This window comes from Corythoichthys intestinalis, chromosome 18 (genome assembly GCF_030265065.1).
Source record: "Corythoichthys intestinalis isolate RoL2023-P3 chromosome 18, ASM3026506v1, whole genome shotgun sequence".
NCBI lineage: Eukaryota > Metazoa > Chordata > Actinopteri > Syngnathiformes > Syngnathidae > Corythoichthys > Corythoichthys intestinalis.
The window spans coordinates 38,259,652-38,280,396 of record NC_080412.1 but is presented as its reverse complement, the minus strand read 5'-3'; the positions used below and the strand labels follow the sequence as shown (position 1 = coordinate 38,280,396).

General features: G+C 38.0%; 2 protein-coding genes across 8 annotated transcripts in view; one reads left to right on the top strand and one right to left on the bottom strand.

Annotated features, from left to right (window-relative positions):
- The first annotated feature begins 4,236 nt into the window (after nucleotides 1-4,236).
- zgc:165604 (uncharacterized protein LOC792578 homolog) lies at nucleotides 4,237-15,576 on the top strand. Of its 5 annotated transcripts, none has more exons than XM_057820649.1 (6): nucleotides 4,237-4,397; nucleotides 10,461-10,615; nucleotides 10,707-10,905; nucleotides 10,986-11,141; nucleotides 12,124-12,246; nucleotides 14,768-15,576. In XM_057820649.1, the coding sequence occupies exons 1-6, from the start codon at nucleotides 4,259-4,261 to the stop codon at nucleotides 14,971-14,973; spliced, it is 978 nt and encodes a 325-aa protein (XP_057676632.1). In that variant the 5' UTR covers nucleotides 4,237-4,258; the 3' UTR covers nucleotides 14,974-15,576. The 5 variants fall into 5 exon arrangements, with proteins under 5 accessions (XP_057676632.1, XP_057676631.1, XP_057676635.1 ...); XM_057820648.1 differs by having other exon boundaries at nucleotides 14,765-15,576; XM_057820652.1 differs by having other exon boundaries at nucleotides 12,065-12,246; nucleotides 14,768-14,951.
- Nucleotides 15,066-20,745, bottom strand: part of LOC130906375 (pecanex-like protein 1) — a 56,477-nt gene continuing 50,797 nt past the window's right edge. For all 3 annotated transcript variants that reach the window (XM_057820644.1, XM_057820646.1, XM_057820647.1), the window contains exon 36: nucleotides 15,066-19,515. In XM_057820644.1, the coding sequence (XP_057676627.1) occupies nucleotides 19,378-19,515 (138 nt within the window). In that variant the 3' untranslated portion in view covers nucleotides 15,066-19,377. The remainder of the gene's footprint in view (nucleotides 19,516-20,745) is intronic.

Here is a 20,745-nt window from a genome sequence, read left to right as displayed (position 1 = left end):
CACAACATTAAATTAATTGAATGTAGTTTAAAGCTGCTGATACAGAATTGGTATTTGAATATATTATTTATTGTTTTTAACTGTTAACCTGATACTGAAATAGTCGTTTAAGCCTGCGAGGCTTTTTTTTTTTTTTAAACAATTTTTGTAACTAATGTACAAAACATTAACGGGGGGGGGGGGGGGGGGGGTCATCAATAATCGATTTATAATCGAATCGGAGCCTCTGAATCGTAATCGAATTGTTAGGTGCCCAAAGATTCCCACCTCTATTATTGTCATCCATCAAATTATGTCACTAACTCCATTTATGTCTAGCTCGAATTTTTTTACATCCATTCAAAAGTGAGATAATTTGCTGGATGACACAAAATGACATATGTCATGAGCATCAGTGTCATGACATAATTGTGATGGTCTTATGACAGTCTTATAGTGCCACTGTCAAATAATGTGTTACCAAATACCATAACTAGCAATTAAAGAAACAACTGGAACAGTAACTGAAGAAATAAATAGCACAGTACATGAATTTTGATTGTTAGCTTTAGCCCTGCAATGCATGCTAGGAGGTTGTCTCCTCCAAGAGAGCAGTGATGGCCAAATGAAGCTTCTTGAAGCAATGAAGCTATGCAGCCAATTGGTTCAAAGTTTCATGGTAGTTCATTTGGTTTTATGACAGTCTTATGCAGGGCTGCGGCTATCGATTATTTTCGTAGTCGATTAATCGATGAAGTAGTTAGTTCGAATAATCGAGTAATCGGATAAGGAACATGAACAATTGAAATACCTGAGCTGAGCTGGATTTATGTACAACAAAAGAACAACTGGCTAACTTACATAGCAAAAGTCCGCTAGTTTAAATGCTAGAAAATGGCAACTTTTTACAATGCTCTTAACAAAGGGTTCAGACCTGTTCCCAAAAAAACGGCTAAAAATACCTATAAACTAAATTACGAATGCATGAAAAAGCATTAGCCCAAACAAAAACTTAGCTTACTTTGATCTTAACAGGGAGCAGTTGGATTCAGCCATGTGAAATGAGGCAGACCAGAGGGCAGTGTATCCACCCTAATCAATAAAATTAAATGTAAACACTTTCAAAATAAACCATTACAACGCCACTTTAATTAAACGAATACTCGAAGAAACAATATTTAATTCGAATATTTTTTTCTAATCGAATACTCGAGTTAATCGATTAATTGTTGCAGCACTAGTCTTATGATGACGCTCTCAAATAAAGTGTTACCGGTTAACATCTTTTAGTGTAAATATACCATAATACAGTTCGGACAGCTGCGGCTTATACTCCAGTGCGGTTTATCTATGAACAAATGCCATTTTTGTGTGTGGTGGCTTATAGTCAGGTGTGCCTCATAGTCCAAAAATTACAGTAGTCCCGAGTTACAAACGAGTTCTGTTCCTATGCTGGTGATGTAAACAGACTTTCTGCGTAAATTAACTCTTTAAGTACCCCAAAATAACTATCCAAAAAGTCCTAACTTACTGTATTTTGTTTAATGATGGAGGATACACTGCCATCTGGTGGCAGCGTTGGGTCTGGCAAGACCGCTTTTGACTCATCTGAGAACAATTGCTAATAACTAGGGCTGTCAAAATTATCGCGTAAACACGCGGTCATTAATTTTTTAAATTAATCACGTTAAAATATTTGACGCAATTAACGCACATGTCCCACTCAGACAGTATTCTGCCTTTTGCTAAGTTTTACAGCAAGGCTTTTTGTGCTGTCTAACAGTGAACTCTTGTGGTCGCTTTGCGACATGGCTTGTTGTTTTCTTGCCAGTTCAATATGGCTGCACGACGTCTCGGGCTGACGCCTACGTTGTAATGTTGTGCTTATATGATCCTTGGACAAGATTTGTCCGTAAGTATGGTTGTTGTAAAGAATGTACATATTATGTTAGTAAGCGAAATGTTATTTTTTGTATGAGACGCTTTTTGTTTATGTTTAGTGAACCTGTATAGCGTGCTAAGCTAACGTTGTTGCTAATGCAATGCTTGTGTTCTTTTTTTTTTGTCGTTTTACGACGGTCTAAAGAGGACAATCGTTTGAGGCTATTTTATTAATAAATCAGACGAAAAAGGAAGAAGTCTGATTATTAAGGCGTCGTTCACTAGCTGTCTAGCGTTGGAAAAAGTAGACGCTTCCGAGTGAGGACAGCATAGACAGATTTAAATGACAGTAGAGTGAAATGCCCACTACAGTCCTTATGTACCGTATGTTGAATGTATATATCCATGTTGTGTCTTATCTTTCCATTCCAACAATTTATTTTACAGAATATATGTATAATTTACAGAAAAACATGGCAGATATATAATAGATGGTTTGAATTGCGATTAATTACGATTAATTAATTTTTAAGCTGTAATTAACTCGATTAAAAATTTTAATCGTTTGACAGCCCTACTAATAACCTGACTTTTAATGATTCAATTGGTTTCAGAAATGGCTCATATGAAAGCTAAGACCCTCCCAAATGATGTTGAATGTACAAAAATATATTTGTTTCACTGAAAAAAGATTTATCATTTGATGAAGACAAAGGTCAGATTTTGGCAAGACAAAAGTTATGTCCCCTACAGAAAGTAGTATGAAAATTGAACAAAAAATGTACTTCAAATATTAAAATATGTTACATAACATAAGCGAATTAAGTAGTGGTGCTGTGAGATCCAAATTTAATATTTTGTACGACTTCCATTGGCTTGAAGGACTGCATCCATGCGATTCGGCAAGGATTCAAACAATTTATTGATGAAGTCATCAGTAACATCAAAGAAAGCAGTCTTGCATGCCTCCCAGAGTTCATCAACATTCTTGGGTTTCGTCTTCCATGCTTCCTCTTTCATCCTACCCCAGACATGCTCAATGATGTTCAGGTCTGGTGACTGGGCTGGCCAGTCCTGGAGGATCTTGATTGAAGTATGTGATGGAGCACCATCCTGCAACAGAATCTGTCCCTTTTTATGGTTAGGAATGTAAGAGGCAGCTAAGATTTGTTGATATTTCAGACTATTTATGTTGCCTTCCACCCTGCAGATCTCTCACACACCCCCATACTGGATGTAACCCCAAACCATGATTGTGGTAATGATGTAACCACCAAACTTCACTGTTTTCTGAGTGAATCTCGGATCCATGCGAGCTCCAGTAGGTCTCCTGCAATATTTGTGGCGACTGGTGTAATTCAATGGAAGATTCATCTGAAAAATCCACCTTTTGCCACATTTCCAGCGTCCATCCTTTTGACAGGCTGTGGGCCTTAGCAAATGCCACACGTTTTTTTTTTTAATGTCTGCACCCTGAGAGATAAATATTCCGAAATATCAATAAATCTTAGCTGCCTCTTACATTCCTAACCATAAAAAGGGACAAATTCTGCAGCAGGATGGTGCTCCATCGCATACTTCAATCTCTACCTCAAAGTTCCTCAAGGCAAAGAAGATCAAGATCCTCCAGGATAGGCCAGCCCAATCACCAGACATGAACATCATTGAGCATGTCTGGGGTAGGATGAAAGAGGAAGCATGGAAGACAAAACCCAAGAATGTTGATGAACTCTGGGAGCCATGCAAGACTGCTTTCTTTGATGTTCCTGATGACTTCATCAATAAATTGTATGAATCCTTGCTGAAGCCCATGGAAATCATACAAAATATTAAATTTGGATCTCACAGCACCACTACTTAAATCGATTATGTAGCATATTTTTGTATTTGAAGTACATATTTTGTTCAATTTTCACACTACTTCCTGTAGGCGACAAAACTTTTGTCTTGCCAAAATTTGACCTTTATGTCTTCATTAAATGATAAATCTGTTTTCAGTGAAACAAATATAGTTTTGTACATTCAGCATCATTTGGGAGGGTCTTAGCTTTCATATGAGCCATTTCTGGAACCAATTGAATAATTAAAAACCAGGTTATTAGCAACTGTTTCTACAAAATGGATAAGCGACAAGACTTTTGTCAGGGGCTGTATATTACTTGTTGAATCAGAAAGCAAACACTTGACATTCTTAGGACAGCTCTTTGATACACACTTTCATATGAAAACGGGACACGGTTACATGAAATCATCAATTATTCATAGTTTTCCCGAACCTAAAAAGTCACCTAATGGCGTCCCCTGAGAAGAATGTAATAATAATGCTGCTTTTGTTTTCTCCATTCAGCTGACAGTGAGTGGTGAGGTGAGGCTGGGTTGCTCAATACATTAATCATGCATGCCTAGTTTTCTTTTTTGGCACATGAGGGGGGAAGAGAGGAGAGCTTGTGCTTCATACCGCTTCCCGTCTGCCATGGCTGCCCCTGGATGGTGCGCGCTCTGGACCTTGTGCGTCTGCTTTACGGCTTTGCAAACAAGTGAGTCGGATTCTCAGTAATAATTTATTAAGTTTTATTAAGTTATTTTGCTTTACGTGGTCAGAGATTATTTGCTCACTAGGTAACATTAGTAGCGCTATGAAAAATAATTACTGGATTATACTATGTATAATGATTCAATAAAATATATAAGGTCTACTGTAAATTTATTACATCTTAATCAGATTATTTTTCTTAAATCTAGTCAAATCATTTTCTTTTTCTCCATCTTGTTTTGAGTGTTAAAGACCAGTTAATGTGTCAGATTATTCCATTTACTTTAAGAAAATATTCCTATTTGTTCTTATTAAGCACAGACATCTAAAAGTTGGCAATTTTTCAGCTAAACCAAGAAAAATTGGCTTTCAAATAATGTTTTGAATAGGGCTGCAGCTATCGATTATTTTAGTAGTCAATTGATCTATCAACTAGTTAGTTCGAATAATCGAGTCATCGGATTAGGAACATTTAATGCGTTGCAGAATAGATTTTAGTGCTAAAATTGCACTTTCAAAAGAGCATTACAGTATATGCAAACACAGAATACAAATAAAAATAAAATTCCCCGAGTAGGTCTTCAAACTGCAGAATTGCATTGCATAAAAATAAATTAAAATACCTGAGCCTCAAAAGGTATTAAAAGAATGAATCGAAAATTGAGAACCGAAAGTACAACAAAAGAAGAATTTGCTAACTTGCATAGCAAACGTCTACTAGCTTAAATGCTATAAAATGCTAATGTTTATTTATTGATTGATTGATGTATTTTACAAAACTCAATTGTTCAAACACATGTTCCCACAAAAACAGTTAAATATACCTATAAACTAAATTACAAATGCATAAAAACATATTAGCTTACGTTGGTCTTAACAGGGAGCAGCTGGATTCAACCATGTTAAATGAGTTATATGTCATCGTTGTTGCCACTAGAGGGCACTCCTATACACCCAAAATCAATAAAACTAAATGCAAACACTTTCAAAACAAACCATTACAATGCCACAAATTGAACGAATACTCGAAGAAGCAAATTGGGATTCAAAGTTTTTTTCCGAATTGAATTACTCGAAATAATTGATTATTGTTGCAGCACTAGTTTTGAACAATATCTATTCTTGAATTAAGAACATTTCTTCAAAAACAAGCTTTTTCTTAAAGATTAAGTTTACTAACTTATTGCTTTAAATTAGTCTGCTAATTTTTTTTTTCTTATTTCAACACACTAGCAGATAATTTCAATTATTTGTAGTAATTTATATTAAAAACAAGGGAGTTTAACTAGTTTTAAGGTGTTTTGGCAGCGTAAAAGTAAACTAGTAAAGAGCAGTTATTAAATACAGTTTAATTGTAAAATAACCTTAACAGACATTAAAATCAATAAATTAGTGTATTTGATCTTAAAAGTTAATTTAGGAATATATATAGTTCAAAACATGATTTGAAAGCAATTTTTTTTTTTAATTTAGGTGAAACATGACCAACTTTTAGAAATATGGCCTTAAAAAGAACAAATGATATTTACTTCAAGTGGAATAATCTGACGCATTAATCTGTGAACTAGTCATTAACACTCAAAACAAGATGGAGAAAATTATTTGACAAGATTTCAGAAAAATTGTCTGATTAGGATGTTATAAATTTGCACTGTATATGACGTAGGTTTAAAAAAATATATTTTTAGTTTTTAAAAAAATGCATTATGTACAATTTTTGTTGAAATGTTCTTAAATTTTACTTGGTTACATGTTTGGTTTAGTTGTTTAAGTTTGAACTACGGATGTCCCCGGCTCGATCACGCCATCAGAAATTGGGCCGATTGCGCTATTTATCTGAGGATTGGAATCGGGTCAAAAGGATCAGGTTTTCAATTTAAAAAAAATATATATATATGGCGGAAAACACTCAGGTGACTTGAAGTTCCGCTCTGAGACCCCCAATTTGGCCAAATTTCAAAATTGTCCTATATGCATGTGTGATACATCATTGGAAAGCTTAAAATCTCAATTTTCTGGGGGAGGAAACATTTTGAACAGGAGGGCATTTTTAAAGAAAAAAAAAAAAAAAACAGCAAAAACCCTAACTGGAGGAGAGAGCACGTAAGAGCAGAATTAAAGACGCCACGATTTTAACGAGATATTATAGCGTACTTACCATGTTTTGATCCAAAAACTCCATGTAGCATGTATAACCGAGTGTCAAGACACAGCTGTGAATGGCCACACCCGGATTTTGGGGGGATTTTATGGGTGAAACATGGTGATATAACAAGGGTCGCGATGCAGAAATCGCAGACATCGAGGAGTGGTCGAGATTTTCTTTTTCATATATTTACCCTTTTAAATGTTATTTTTCTTTGTTTGGATCGATTATTTATCATCTAACATATCGGGGAAAATACGACAGTAACAAAAAAAATACAATTAAGCGATAGTTATGAGGTAGATATCCGTGATTTATTTACAGACGCCAAATTTTTCGTTCTGATGTAATTTGTTTAAAAGTTTAAAATATATAAGTGAATAATTTTTTGAAGTCTTTTTTTTTTTTTTTTTTTTAAACGAAATATTAGACGTCAATGATTCTAAGCTAAAAATGAAATTTTTGAATAATAAATATAATTAATTACCTTCGTTTTATGGCTGGGTTGAAACAAAAGCAGTTGCGCGACCTCTGTAAACGGGGATTTCCAGGGTAAAAGGGACAAATTAAAAAATAGTTTGGAGAGTTAATGCGCCATGAATCTGCTATGGCAGCATATAGACATATTGTCCTATCAAACGTAACAGTTCGTTTGGCTTAAAATACAGCAGTTTATTTTAAAGAGGGGTGCAAGAGCAGAAACTGCTTTTCCAGCCTTGTCTGTGTTTTCCGCCATATACTTTTTTTTTCTCAGCAAAACTTAATCTATATGAACTGTTATTATTAAACTGAACTATAACCTATGACGTGACCATATTAGGCCAAAAAGATGACACAAAAAACATCGAATTCAGACCAGAGCAACACTTGAAACATCAACCGTCCAAAGAGCATAAAACATTTATACTATGGGTGTCAAACTATTAAAATTTTTAATCGAGATAATTACATCTTAAAAATGAATTAATCGTAATTAATCGCAATTAATCGCAATACATACCATCTATAAAATATGCCATATTATTCTGTAAATTATTGTTGGAATGGAAAGATAAGACACAAGATGGATATATACATTCAACATATGGTACATAAGTACTGTATTTGTTTATTATAACAATAAATCACATCAAGATGGCATTACCATTATTAGCATTCTGTTAAAGCGATCCATGGATATAAAGACTTGTAGTTCTTAAAAGATAAATGTTAGTCCAAGTTATAGAAATTTTGTATTAAAACCCCTCTTAATGTTTTCGTTTTAATAAAATTTGTAACATTTTCAATCAAAAAATAAACTAGTAGCCCGCCATTGTTGATGTCAGTAACTACTTACACAATGGTCATGGGTGCTGAAGCCTATAAAATAAGTCACACCCAAGCGCCAACAGAGGGCGACAAAACTCCGAAAAAAGTCATTTTAATCTGAGCGGGGCATATGCGTTAATTGCGTCAAATAAGTGATTAATTTAAAAATTTTATTAACGCCCGTTAACGCAATAATTTTGACAGCCCTAATTTATACCTCTGATTGCTACAATGGAATCATGTGGTTATTGTTGCGACGGCTCATTGCTGAAAGTGAGACAGCTACTGTCGACATCTCTGGCAGAAATAAAGTCAATATGTAGAATAAAGAGGAAAAATGTATCGACTTTACTTCTTCGGAAAATCTACTCAAAGTAAATATTGTTGCGTGGTAAAACTACTCTAAGAAGTACTTTTCTCAAAAAGTTACTTGAGTAAGTGTAACGCATTACTACCCACCTCTGATAGTGATACATAAGTGATATGACATAAGTCCAAATGTAAAAACAGCTTTGCGTATGATAACATTGTATGTTGCTTTTTTAATAAGCACAAACAAACATTCTCAACAATGTTTTCGAGTGTATTGCTTTTCCACTCACCAGCAATTGGTTTTGGCTCTACGTCAGAGCTGTCATGTTCACTTAGCAAATTCAAATGCAAACATGCTCACACACACACGTAGATGAGGGGGAAAGTGGGTTCCAGGGGGTGAGTTCATTATTTCTGGATCATGAGATGGAAATGAGGACATGAAAAAGTAGATCAATGGAACGCACACATATTTTTTTTGACATGCTCACTTGGCTGCGTAACGTTTTCTTTGGTAAAAAATTATCAACAGTTATAGGCCTTTTGCTTGCCGTCCCATAAAATAAACCTCATTATTCATCTTCAATTTTCTTTTCTTAGAAATCTACCGGTAGTTAGAATTTCTGTCATTTGCTTAGCAAATTTTGCCATGTTATACCCCTTCCCACAAATGTGGACCTAGACCACTAATTGCACTGGAGTTCCACAAGGCTCCGTTCTTGAGTTTTGTACTTTTTGTACTAGATAGACAGAATAAAGTGGGGCAAATAAGTATTTAGTCGACCACCAATTGTGCAAGTTCTCCTACTTGAAAAGATTAGAGAGGCCTGTAATTGTCAACATGGGTAAACCTCAACCATGAGAGACAGAATGTGGAGAAAAAACCCCAGAAAATCACATTGTTTGATTTTTAAATAATTTATTACCAAATTAGAGTGGAAAATAAGTATTTGGTCACCTACAAACAAGCAAGATTTCTGGCTGTCAAAGAGGTCTAACTTCTTCTAACGAGGTCTGATTAGGCTCCACTCGTTACCTGTATTAGTGGCACCTGGTTTAACTCATTATCGGTATAAAAGACACCTGTCCACAATCTCAGTCAGTCACACTCCAAACTCCACTATGGCCAAGACCAAAGAGCTGTCAAAGGACACCAGAGACAACATTGTAGACCTGCACCAGGCTGGGAAGACTGAATCTGCAATAGGTAAAATGCTTGGTGTAAAAAACAACAACTGTGGGAGCACTTATTAGAAAATGGAAGACATACAAGACTACTAATAATCTCCCTCGATCTGGGGCTTCATGCAAGATCTCACCCCGTGGCGTCAAAATGATAACAAGAACGGTGAGCAAAAATCCCAGAACCACATGGGGGGGACCTGGTGAATGACCTACAGAGAGCTGGGACCACAGTAACAAAGGCTACTATCAGTAACACAATGCGCCACCAGGGACTCAAATCCTGCACTGCCAGACGTGTCCTCCTGCTGAAGCCAGTACACATCCAGGCTTGTCTGCGGGTCGCTAGAGAGCATCTGGATGATCCAGAAGAGGACTGGGAGAATGTGTTATGGTCAGATGAAACCAAAATAGAACTTTTTGGTAGAAACACAGGTTCTTGTGTTTGGAGGAAAAAGAATATTGAATTGCATCCGAAGAACACCATACCCACTGTGAAGCATGGGGGTGGAAACATCATGCTTTGGGGCTGTTTTTCTGCAAAGGGACCAGGACGACTGATCTGTGTTAAGGAAAGAATGAATGGGGCCATGTATCGAGAGATTTTGAGTGAAAATCTCCTTCCATCAGCTAGGGCATTGAAGATGAGACGTGGCTGGGTCTTTCAGCATGACAATGATCCCAAACACACAGCCAGGGCAACAAAGGAGTGGCTTCGTAAGAAGCATTTCAAGGTCCTGGAGTGGCCGAGCCAGTCTCCAGATCTCAACCCCATAGAAAATCTGTGGAGGGAGTCGAAAGTCCGTGTTGCCCAACTGCAGCCCGAAAACATTACTGCCTTAGAGGAGATCTGCATGGAGGAATGGGCCAAAATACCAGCAGCAGTGTATGAAAAGCTTGTGAAGAGTTACAGAAAACGTTTGGCCTCCGTTACTGCCAACAAAGGGTACATAACAAAGTATTGAGATGAACTTTTGGTATTGACCAAATACTTATTTGATATATTAATATTATATTGATAATATTTTCAAGTGGGAGAACTTGCACAATTAGTGGTTGACTAAATACTTATTTGCCCCACTGTAGGTCATTGTTATTGAACACACTTTTGTTATTTAGATGCTCTCAGGGTGACAATGAGAGAGTCCACAATGGAGGTGGTCCGAGGGGATTATGTCATCCTTCCCTGCTCCTTCTTCACCTCCAGCCCGCTTTCCCGACTCAACATAATCTGGACACTGGCTCCGTTCTCCAGTCCAGAATCTCCCATTCAGGTGGACAAACATCTTCTTGAGATCATTTTTCTGTCAGTAACATGATAAATTCATCCTTCTGAGAGTGAAAACATCTTCATTGATGTTCCAGGTGATCGTGTATGACCACGGTCAGATTATTGAAGACCCTTCGCTTATTGGGAGGGTGGGCTTTACAGGTCTCCCGTGGAGTGCCGATATCATGGTCAATGACACTCGCGTGTCTGACGCCGGGGTTTATCGCTGCATGGTTAACAACCCTCCGGAAGCGGCGGACCCTGGAATAGGGGAATTGCTGCTCACTGTTCTGGGTAAACTGGGATTTTTAAATGCAAGATAGTTTCTTTCATTGGATAGAGAAAAAAACACTATCTCATGATTATGTACTTAGTTGCACCATCATTGCCCGCATGCCGGTGGGATGGCGACATGGACACCGGGGGCAGCGTCACCTTGTCGTGCTCAGTTGCCGAGGGCATTCCCACTCCGGAAATCCGCTGGGATAAACTCAACCCCGAGGAGATTTCACTACCCATCAACATGGAAGGTCGGAATATGTTTTTCTCTTGAGAGTAGATGATAATAGTTAGTAGTGCTGCAAAAATTAATCAATTAACTCAAGTAATTCGATTAAAAAAAAGCTTAGAATCAAATTTGGCTGCTTCGAGAATTCCTTTGAGTGGCGTTAGTTTTATTGATTTGGGTGGATACACTGCCCTCTAGTGGCAAAAGTGAATATGACATAACTCGTTTAACATGGCTGATTACAGCTGCTCCCTGTTAAGACCAACACAAGGTATATTTTTATTTAAGCTAATTTGTTTTTATGCATTTGTAATTTAGTTTACAGGTATATTTAGCCATTGTTTGTGGCAATTTGTGTTTGAACGATATGTTTAGAGCATTAACGTTAGCGTTTTATAGGATTTAAGCTAGCTGACTTTTGCTGTGCGAGTTAGCGAATTGTTTTCTTGTACTTAGATCCTCATTTATTCTTTTTTAAAACGTTTTGAGGCTAAGCTCTAGGATTTTAATTTATTTTTGAATAAAAATGCAATTCTGCAGTTTGAAGAAACACTTGGGAATTTTATGTTCGCATTTAATGCTCTTTTGAAAGTGCAATCTTAGCAAGCCTTTGTTTTACATCTTCTAAAATTTATCCTGCAACGCATTAAATGTTCCTAATACTCGATTATTCAAACTGATAGAGTACTAAAGTAACCGATAGTTGCAGTTAGCAAAAGAGGAAAATTCATACTGAAAATACCTATTGTATTTATACTCTATTTTTTATAAATGGATTGGACGTCTATTGCCATCTATGGCTGCATCTATCGATTACTTAAGAAAACCAGTGATAAAAAGCCAATTCTGAACAAAAGTTGAGCATGTTATAGCACGTATTTAGTCAATGACATGTACACACAACAGTATACATTTGATCACTTATTTTTTGACATTTTGTCTTAGACAAATTGCCTCCGATTCAAAGTGAGAAGTTTGGTTCAAACCTTGCGATTATTTGTCAGGCGAGCTGTCGGGTTCAGTCCAAATCATCAACGTGTCTGCGCAGACGTCCGGCCTGTATCGATGCTCCGCCTCCAACCTGCTCGGAACAGAGAACTGCTACATCAACCTGTCCATCTATAGCGGTGAACGCCAGTCTCGCTTCCCTTTCAAACCTCCGTGAAGTTGGCCCTCCATCAGACGCAAATTTATAGAAAAATTTCATTTGTGCTAGGTTTGTGCTGAAATTATTTTAGTTTGTGCTATTGTTTTTGAGATATTAACAATTTTTTATAGGCCAATCTGAGGTCAACCAGTCGCCCATTTTGATTAAAAATGGCTAAAAAATGGTGCCATTTGTTTATGCTACGTTTGTAAAAAATTTCGTTTAAGTACCCCAAAATAACTATCCAAAAGTTCAAAAGTATTGTATTTTGTTTAATCCGATTCAGCGTGTCCAAAGTGTGGCCTCACCCCAGCTAATTTGAGCCATATGTTTTGGTTGTGTCCCAAGCTTTATGCATTCTGGAGAGAGATTTTCCCTGCACTGTCCTCCTTATGCAACAAGGATATTGCGCCAAACTGTACAACAGCGTTGTTTGGGATTGTCCCATCAAATATGTTAGTTTCATTTCACCAGGCCAGTGCAATAGCTTTTATTACTTTACTCATTAGGCGCATGATTTTATTTAATTGGAAAAAAACAGCCTCCATATTTTAAAAGCTTGATTGAAGACGTTATGGCCAATCTAAAATTGGAACACTTAAGACGTGTTTCTAATGGCTCTCTCCAGAACTATGAAAAAACATGGCATCCATTTATAACCTTTTTTCAGACTGAATTTAAAACCTAGCTTTAGCGACCATCCAAGGTGTTACAGCCTTGCTTCCCCTTTATTATTTATTTATTCTAGAAGTCTCCTTCCCCTCTGCTTTCAATTCCAATGTGTTCAGATTCTCATATATTGTTTTGAAAATAATGCTGAATTTATATGCCCCCCAGGGGTCGCGTTAACCGGAAATTTTCCGTCGTTGACCGGTTTTTTAAAACGGTGACGGAAAAAACTGAAGTCCGTCAGTCATTTTGACAGGTTGCAATTCACACCCCAGACCACAGGGTGGCGAGTTAGCATATTAATTAGCTATTGTCTCTCTTAATGCATGACGTCGTTGGCTATTCTGTCAGAATATTGTAGCGTCACCGGGGTCTGGCGGCGGCACCGTGATTGACACATCAACGCGAGGTTCATATTGGTGCACCCGGTGTGCCAGCGCGTCATCCAATTGATGGACAAGATTGCCGCCTGTGTATAGACCCCAATCACATGACGTCACAACTCCGCCCCCCTGACCGGAGCCGCCATATTGTGTGTCAGCCCGTCATGTTTATACATTACCGCTACGTACATGCCTCCTATTACGGCGTGTTTTTCTGCTCATCAATATTAATAATCAAAATGGTGAAGGCGTGTGTGGCGGTTGGTTGCTGTAACAGAGAAGATAGACGGAGAGACTTGAAGTTCTACCTTATTCTGAGAGACGCGAAGATGAGAGCGAGATGGACTGCTGTAATTCGACAAGAAATCTGGGCACCAAACGATCACCACAGACTATGTAGTAGTCTTTTTATATCTGGTAAGATGCATTTAATATATATTTAGAAGATTTTGGGCTGACAACCACAGTTAAGATCATTGTGTGACGTTGGTGATTGGGGTCTATATCGTTGCCTCCTTTTCTTTGGGGGCGGAGTTGTTGGCGGTAAGCAGAGTAAAAAGGGAGAAAAATACCACGACTTCCGTGTCTAATTTTTCGCCGCCAAGCAAGCGTTACAATATTAATTAAAAATGAATGAAAACTAAATACTATTGAATATGTCATCATTATCATTTTAAAAATTTAAGTGACTGGTAAAAATAGACTATGACCGGATTTTTATGACCATGTCAGTCAAAATGACAGACAACGAAAATGTCTAGCGCAACCTCTGATGCCCCCCATGAAATACTCTCAGGTGCTGCCCAGTTCTGCCTACCTACCCATAGAGCCTGTGCTCCCAGAGTCTTTGGAGTGGAATCTTCAAATTAAGTGGCCGTATTTGATATCCCAGACTATGTACTTGTGTATGGTTTGTCTGTTTCGTTTTTTTTTTTTTTTTTTTTTTTGTCGTCATTGAGTGTGTGCACTGATTACCGCTTCCATGTCAGTTTATGGATAGCATGAATATGTAGTCTGTTTTTGTTTATTCCATATTGTTCTATATTGTTTGTTATATGTTGCTTTGTTATGGAAAAACCATTAAAAAGATTTGACACGTAGTAGTAGTAGTAGTACGTAAATCATCCAGTATGCGTGTGTACTGCCATTGTGCATGCCTTGTACGGACAAAATGAGCGAACAAGACAAATGTGGACCAAAACGGCCGTTTTTGGATGCGGAAAAACTAAAAGCACCCCTGCTGTGAGTGACTTCCAGTGCCCGTAGGTTGATCTGTAAAAGAATTGTAAATATCTTAAAAACAATAGCGGCACAAATGATTTTTTTTTATAGCACAAATGATTGACATCAGATTTATATAAATTTGCGTCTGATGGGGTGCCAAACTTCACCGAGGTCTCCTGTAATACTCCGTTTCCCTTACACACCTCACTAAGTCTATTTCAGCAGGTGAAGAGAGTTCCTCAGGGATCCTCCAGGGGGTGCTGCTGACCCTATCCATGAGCCTAATGCTGTTAGCACTGCTGGTTCTCATGACGTGGCTTCATCGCACTGGCCAGGATGGTCGATGGAGGGTCTCCAAGGAGGAAGAGGAGGAGGAAGGCTACAACGAAATACGCTACACTCCGTCCCTCATGAAACGCTCCTTTGTGTAAAACCGTCATGCTGATTTTTAAATAAACATTCCAAATTATGAATGACTTTTCAGAGATTTCCGACACAAAAAGTAAGGGCCATAGCACTCAGGTTGCAAACAAAGACAAAAACCTTTAATTTAAATAGAAGAAAAGAAAACACTTTTAAAAAACTGTACAGAACATGACTTAAATAAAATGCTCCCCTTTCAGAAAAATGAAAAAAATCAGATGGTGGGATGGGATGTCAAAAAAAAAAAAAAAAAAAAACCAAGGAAAAACAGAACCAAATCTTCCCAAATTGCACATTTCAAATGTGAAGCTTTCTCCCTCGCTCATTTTCAACAGACTTAGTGTCTTAAAAAACAACCCCCCCAAAAAACACCCATAATTTCCAATCATAATAAAATAGGTTTATATTTTTTTAAATATATATTTATATATGAAACATGCTGTACATAGTTGCAGAGATTAAGGAATCCCTTTTTATTTCATTTCAAATGACACCCAGTTCTTGTGCTTTGCTTTCACGCAGCAAAGTAAAAGGGGTTACTGGCAGCTGCTGCTTCTCTCCCAAAAAAGAAGGGGGAAAAAAAGTTCCTAAAGATATGAGGAAAAAAAAAAGACCCAACGATAATCCAGCTATTTGGGATTTTAGCAGCAGAATTTGGGCCTTCGCGTTACAGACTTTTGGCATTTTTGCAACAACCGAGAGCCTGCAAAATTCCAGCTCTTTGGAATTTTAGCAGGAGCCCTCAACGTTCCAGAAACTTTCCATGTGAAATTTAGCCAATCAACCGTTCTTACTTACATTCACACAAGGATAATTTTGTGTCTTCAATACAACATTTTTGGAAGAGCCTGAATTCGAACCGCTCCCTTTTCGTATTCTTTAAAGGGGAACCACGGATAGAAAGACATGTAGTTCTTGAAAGATAAATGTTAGTACGAGTTACAATAGTGTCTTTTAAATCCCTTCTTAATGTTTTCGTTTCAGAAAATTTGTAAAATTTTAAACCAAAAAATTAACTTGTAGGTCGCGGTGACATCACATGGCCATGCTGCTGGACTTCCACAGTGTCACCCTTTAACTATGTAAGGTTTGATTTACAAAACCACAAGGTGTCAATGGCAAGTTTTAAATTAATTGGAGATCAAGCCAATGAGTGCGTTTTGTCCCTTGACTGATGCCGTAGTTTTAAGGCAGAAGGCAAGGCGAGTGGACACATGCGTTCAAGCTTGGACCGCACAGTTTATTGGCATAAGCTTTGGCAATTCCTCCTTCACAACATACAATTGAACATAAGTATCATATAGTGAAAATACAACAAAAATAAGATTCATTTTATCCCCAGTGCAGGCCCATTGTGCCTTATGTTCAATTGTATGTTGTGAAGGTAAAACAGCTTATAATGTCTCTCAGCCTAATAGTTTGTAGATTCTGACTAAATATTACCATCCAGTGCATTTGTTGAGCTAAACGAGGTGCTAAAATGCTTAGAGTTTGACCAAAGTCTGAGTAAGTTTTATGTGTATTTTGTATATCTATTTTGATTGTGAATTTATGAACTCTTTGAATGTTTAATTGTGTGAGAATAGGGCCTCATTAATACAGATTGAAGCACTTTTCTTTTTGAGAACATTATTTTTTGAGAGATATTATTTTTGTTGTATTTTCACTATATGATACTTATGTTCGATTGTATGTTGCAAAGGAGGAGTTGCCGAAGCTTATGCCAATAAGTGGCGCTGTCCAAGCGACGAATCTGAACAAGAACTCAAGCCAATGAGTCCGTTTTGTTCCTTGACTGAGGCCGTAGATTTCCTTTTATTCCACAGTGGGGTGTAAGGCAGAGAGAAAGTCATTCAGATTCGTAGCTCGGACCGCGCCGTTTATTGGCATAAGCTTCGGTAACTCCTCCTTCACAGCATACAATTGAAAATAAGTATCATTTAGTGAAAATACAAGAAAAATAAAATTAATCTTATTCCCCAGTGCGGGGCACTGCGGGCGCCATTGTGCCTTATATTCAATTGTATGTTGTGAAGGTAAAACACCTGATAATGGCTCTCAGCATCATAGTTTGTATTTTGTGACTAAATATTGCCATCCAGTGTATTTGTTGAGCTAAACGAGTTGCTAAAATGTTTAAGTGGAGTTTGACCAAAGTCTGAGTAAGTTCTATGTGTATTTTGCATATCTATTTTGAATGTGAATGACAGTTGTCTTTGCATTGTTGTTTAACTGTGTGAGAATAGGGCCTCATTAATAGATTGAAGCACTTTTCTTTTTGTGAACATTTTTTAGATGAATCTTATTTTTGTTGTATTTTCACTATTTGATACTTATGTTCAACCGTATGTTGTGAAGGTGGAGTTGCCGAAGCTTTTGCCAATAAACGGCACGGTCTGAGCTACGAATCTGAACCCCTTTCTCTCCGCCTTAAACCCCACTGTGGAATCAAAGGAAAACTACGGCGTCAGTCAAGGGACAAATCACACTCATTGCCTTGATCTTTTGTTCAGAGCCATAGCTCGGATTGTGCCGTTTATTGGCATAAGCTTCGGCAACTCCTCCTTAATAAACATACAGTTAAACATACTGACATTGGCAGTGTATCAAATACTTGTTCTCTCCACTGTAAGTATCATACAGTGAAAATACAACAAATATTCATATCTCAAAAAATAATCACACCAAGAAAAGTGCTTCAATCTGTAATAATGAGGCACTATTCTCACAGTTAAACAACAATGCAAAGAGAACTGGCATTCACAATCAAAATAGATATACAAAATACACATAAAACTTACTCAGACTTTGGTCAAACTCTAAACATTTTAGCAACTTGTTCAGCTCAACAAATACACAATATTTAGTCACAATATACAAACTATGATGCTGGGAGCTATTATCAGGTGTATTACCTTCTCAACATACAATTGAACATAAGGCATAATGGTGCCTGCAATTCCCCGCACAGGGGTATAATATAAATGAATTTTATTTTTGTTGTATTTTCACAATATGATACTTATGTTCAATTGAATGTTGTGATGGTAGAATTGCTGAACCTTATGGCAATAAATGGCGCGGTCCAAGCTACAAATCTGAACGCCTGTGTCCACTCCCCTTTCACTGTGGAATCAAAGGAAAACTACGGCATCAGTCAAGGGACAAAACTGACTCATTGGCTTGATCTGTAATTTAAATCTCGCCATTGACACCTTGTGGCGTATTTAAATCACTACCTTACATAACTAAAGAGTTACGTGGTGGAAGCCCGGCAGCGTGGCCATGTGAAGTCAACAACAATGGCGACCTACTAGTATAAACTCGTACTAACATTTATCTTTTAAGAACTACATGTCTTTCTATCCGTGGTTCCCTTTAATTTGTAATCTACTATATTTGTATTCTACTGCATGAGACTGTCACTGCGGTCGAACCAAAGCGACGAAAGAGTGCAAAAGGGGAAGAAAGCCCACTCCCGGTGACATACTTCCAGTTACATACACTTCTTTTGAGATGACGCAATTGTGATACTTGTTTGGAGAGGACAAAACACGAAAGCAAATTGCCAATTCCACATCAGCACGATACAATCGAATCCCATGTAAGACCGTATTCATCCAATAAATATTCATCCTTTTGTTTTCAGCTTCCAACTAAAACGCTGGATTCCAGCAGTAGTAGTAGTGACTTGGTTTACTAGTTAGTAGTAGTGGGAGGCGCAGGAGCAGTAGTCGCGTAGGAGTGCGTTGGATGCGGGCGGGTGTCTGCCAACGACCGAGAGCTTCCCCAAAATCTTCAAGTAAAGAAGAAAAAAAAGAATATTTCTCTGAAGAGAGAAAAAAAGCTTTGCTGGCAAGTTTGTGATCAACACAATTTCTCAGATTGGACTCTGTAAACAAGCGGTCCGAGCACCACGCGCCGGCTAAGGGGGGTGAAGTCATTTTCCCCCCCCACCATAGTTTTGAAAAAAAAAATCTTCTGACTTCTGAGTCGAGAGAAAAGCTAAACAAGGCTTCTTGTGGTATCCTCGCAGTCAAAGCTGATCTTCCGCGTTCCAGTTCATGAAAAATAATCGCCGAGCGAAGGAAAACAAAGATCCCTAATAATTGCACTGGCCTTCCTGGCCTTTTTGCACACATACCATCGCATACACACACAGACACACGGCGCCTCTGACCTGATATAAGAGCGTCACGAGGGTGACGGCGGATGTCACGTCATGAGTCGACGTGTGACGTGCTAGCAGACTGCAAAGGAGGGAGTGTAGGTTTCTTCGTCAAAAAATCCCTGTCTCCTGGATGTGTATTGGACCAAAATTGGTGGAATGAGTCCTGAACACTTGAGGGAAGGGGTGGTGGGCGGGTCCAGTGTGCTGTTACCCATGGGAAAGTGGGGTAGGGGGTCATTCGTCAGCGCAGGTGCTCAAGTAAAGGCAACTCTGTGGATTCATCAGGGGGTGCGGGGGTGGAGGAATCTACCGTCCGTGTCGCTCCCAGCGGGTCTTGGGAGGGACTGACGTCCTGTGCTGGGGGTGCAGGGAGTGGCGGCTGGGAAAAGGGAAGGCAGAACAATATTAAATTGAGGGCCACATATACAGTGCCCTCCATAATTATTGGCACCCCTGAAAAAAAGTGTTTTTTAGCTTCTAATAATTTTTATTTTTATTCAAATAATATGGGACCTTAATGGAAAAAAAAAGAGAAAAATTCAACCTTCAATACAAGTGCATTCATTCAGTGGGGGAAAAAATCCCACATAAAGAAAAAAATATTTGACATCAAATAATGTGTGTCACAATTATTAGCACCCCTGGTGTTAATATTTTGTACAACCCACTTTTGCCAACAAAACAAGGTCTGGGGACTGACATGGCCATGGGAGGAGCTTGATTTTGTGTCTGGTGAACCATTTCTGTGTAGATTTGGCCATATGTTTAGGGTCACCGTCTTGCTGAAAGACCCAGTGATGACCCATCCTCAGCTTTCGGGGAGAGGGCAACAGATTATGATTTAAAAATGTCCGGGTATTTCAAAGCATTCATGATCCCATGCACCCTAACAAGGTTCCCAGGGCCTTTGGAAGCGAAACAGCCCCACAGCATTACTGACCCACCCCCATACTTCACAGTGGGTATGAGGTGCTTTTCAGCATGCGCATCTTTCGTGGCACGCCAGACCCACTTAGAGTGTTTGTTGCCAAAAAGCTCAATCTTGGGCTCACACAAAAACCTAGGACCGTGTGATTTGGTCAGATGAGCTTTTTGTATTTTTAATATTAAAAGAAATGTCAGAAATGTTCTGAATTCAAGAATATTGTTCAAAACATTATTTGAAAGCATTTTTTTTTTCTTGATTTAGGTGAAAAATGACCGACTTTGAGATGTATAGGCTTAATGAGAATAGTAATATTTACTTCACGTAAATGGAAGAATCTGACATATGAATCTGGTAACTAGCCTTTAACAAGTTATTCGACTAAATATAAGAAAAATAATCAGATTAAGACGTTAAAAATGTGCAGTTTTAGCCTATCAATTAATTTGGTTCATATTGATAAAAAATGTAGCCATGACCCCTGTTCACCTAATCTATTAGGTCTTATTAATGTCCCGTCCCCAGTGTACATGCAGGTTGTACTGTTCTATCTTCCCTACCATTACTGAGACCAAACCTATGCCATTGGCTTCAATATTACTTTAGGTGTTCCACAGGAGTCTACCTTGAGACCGAAGATATTTATACTATCCATGAATGATTTACGAAAAATGTCATATTTTG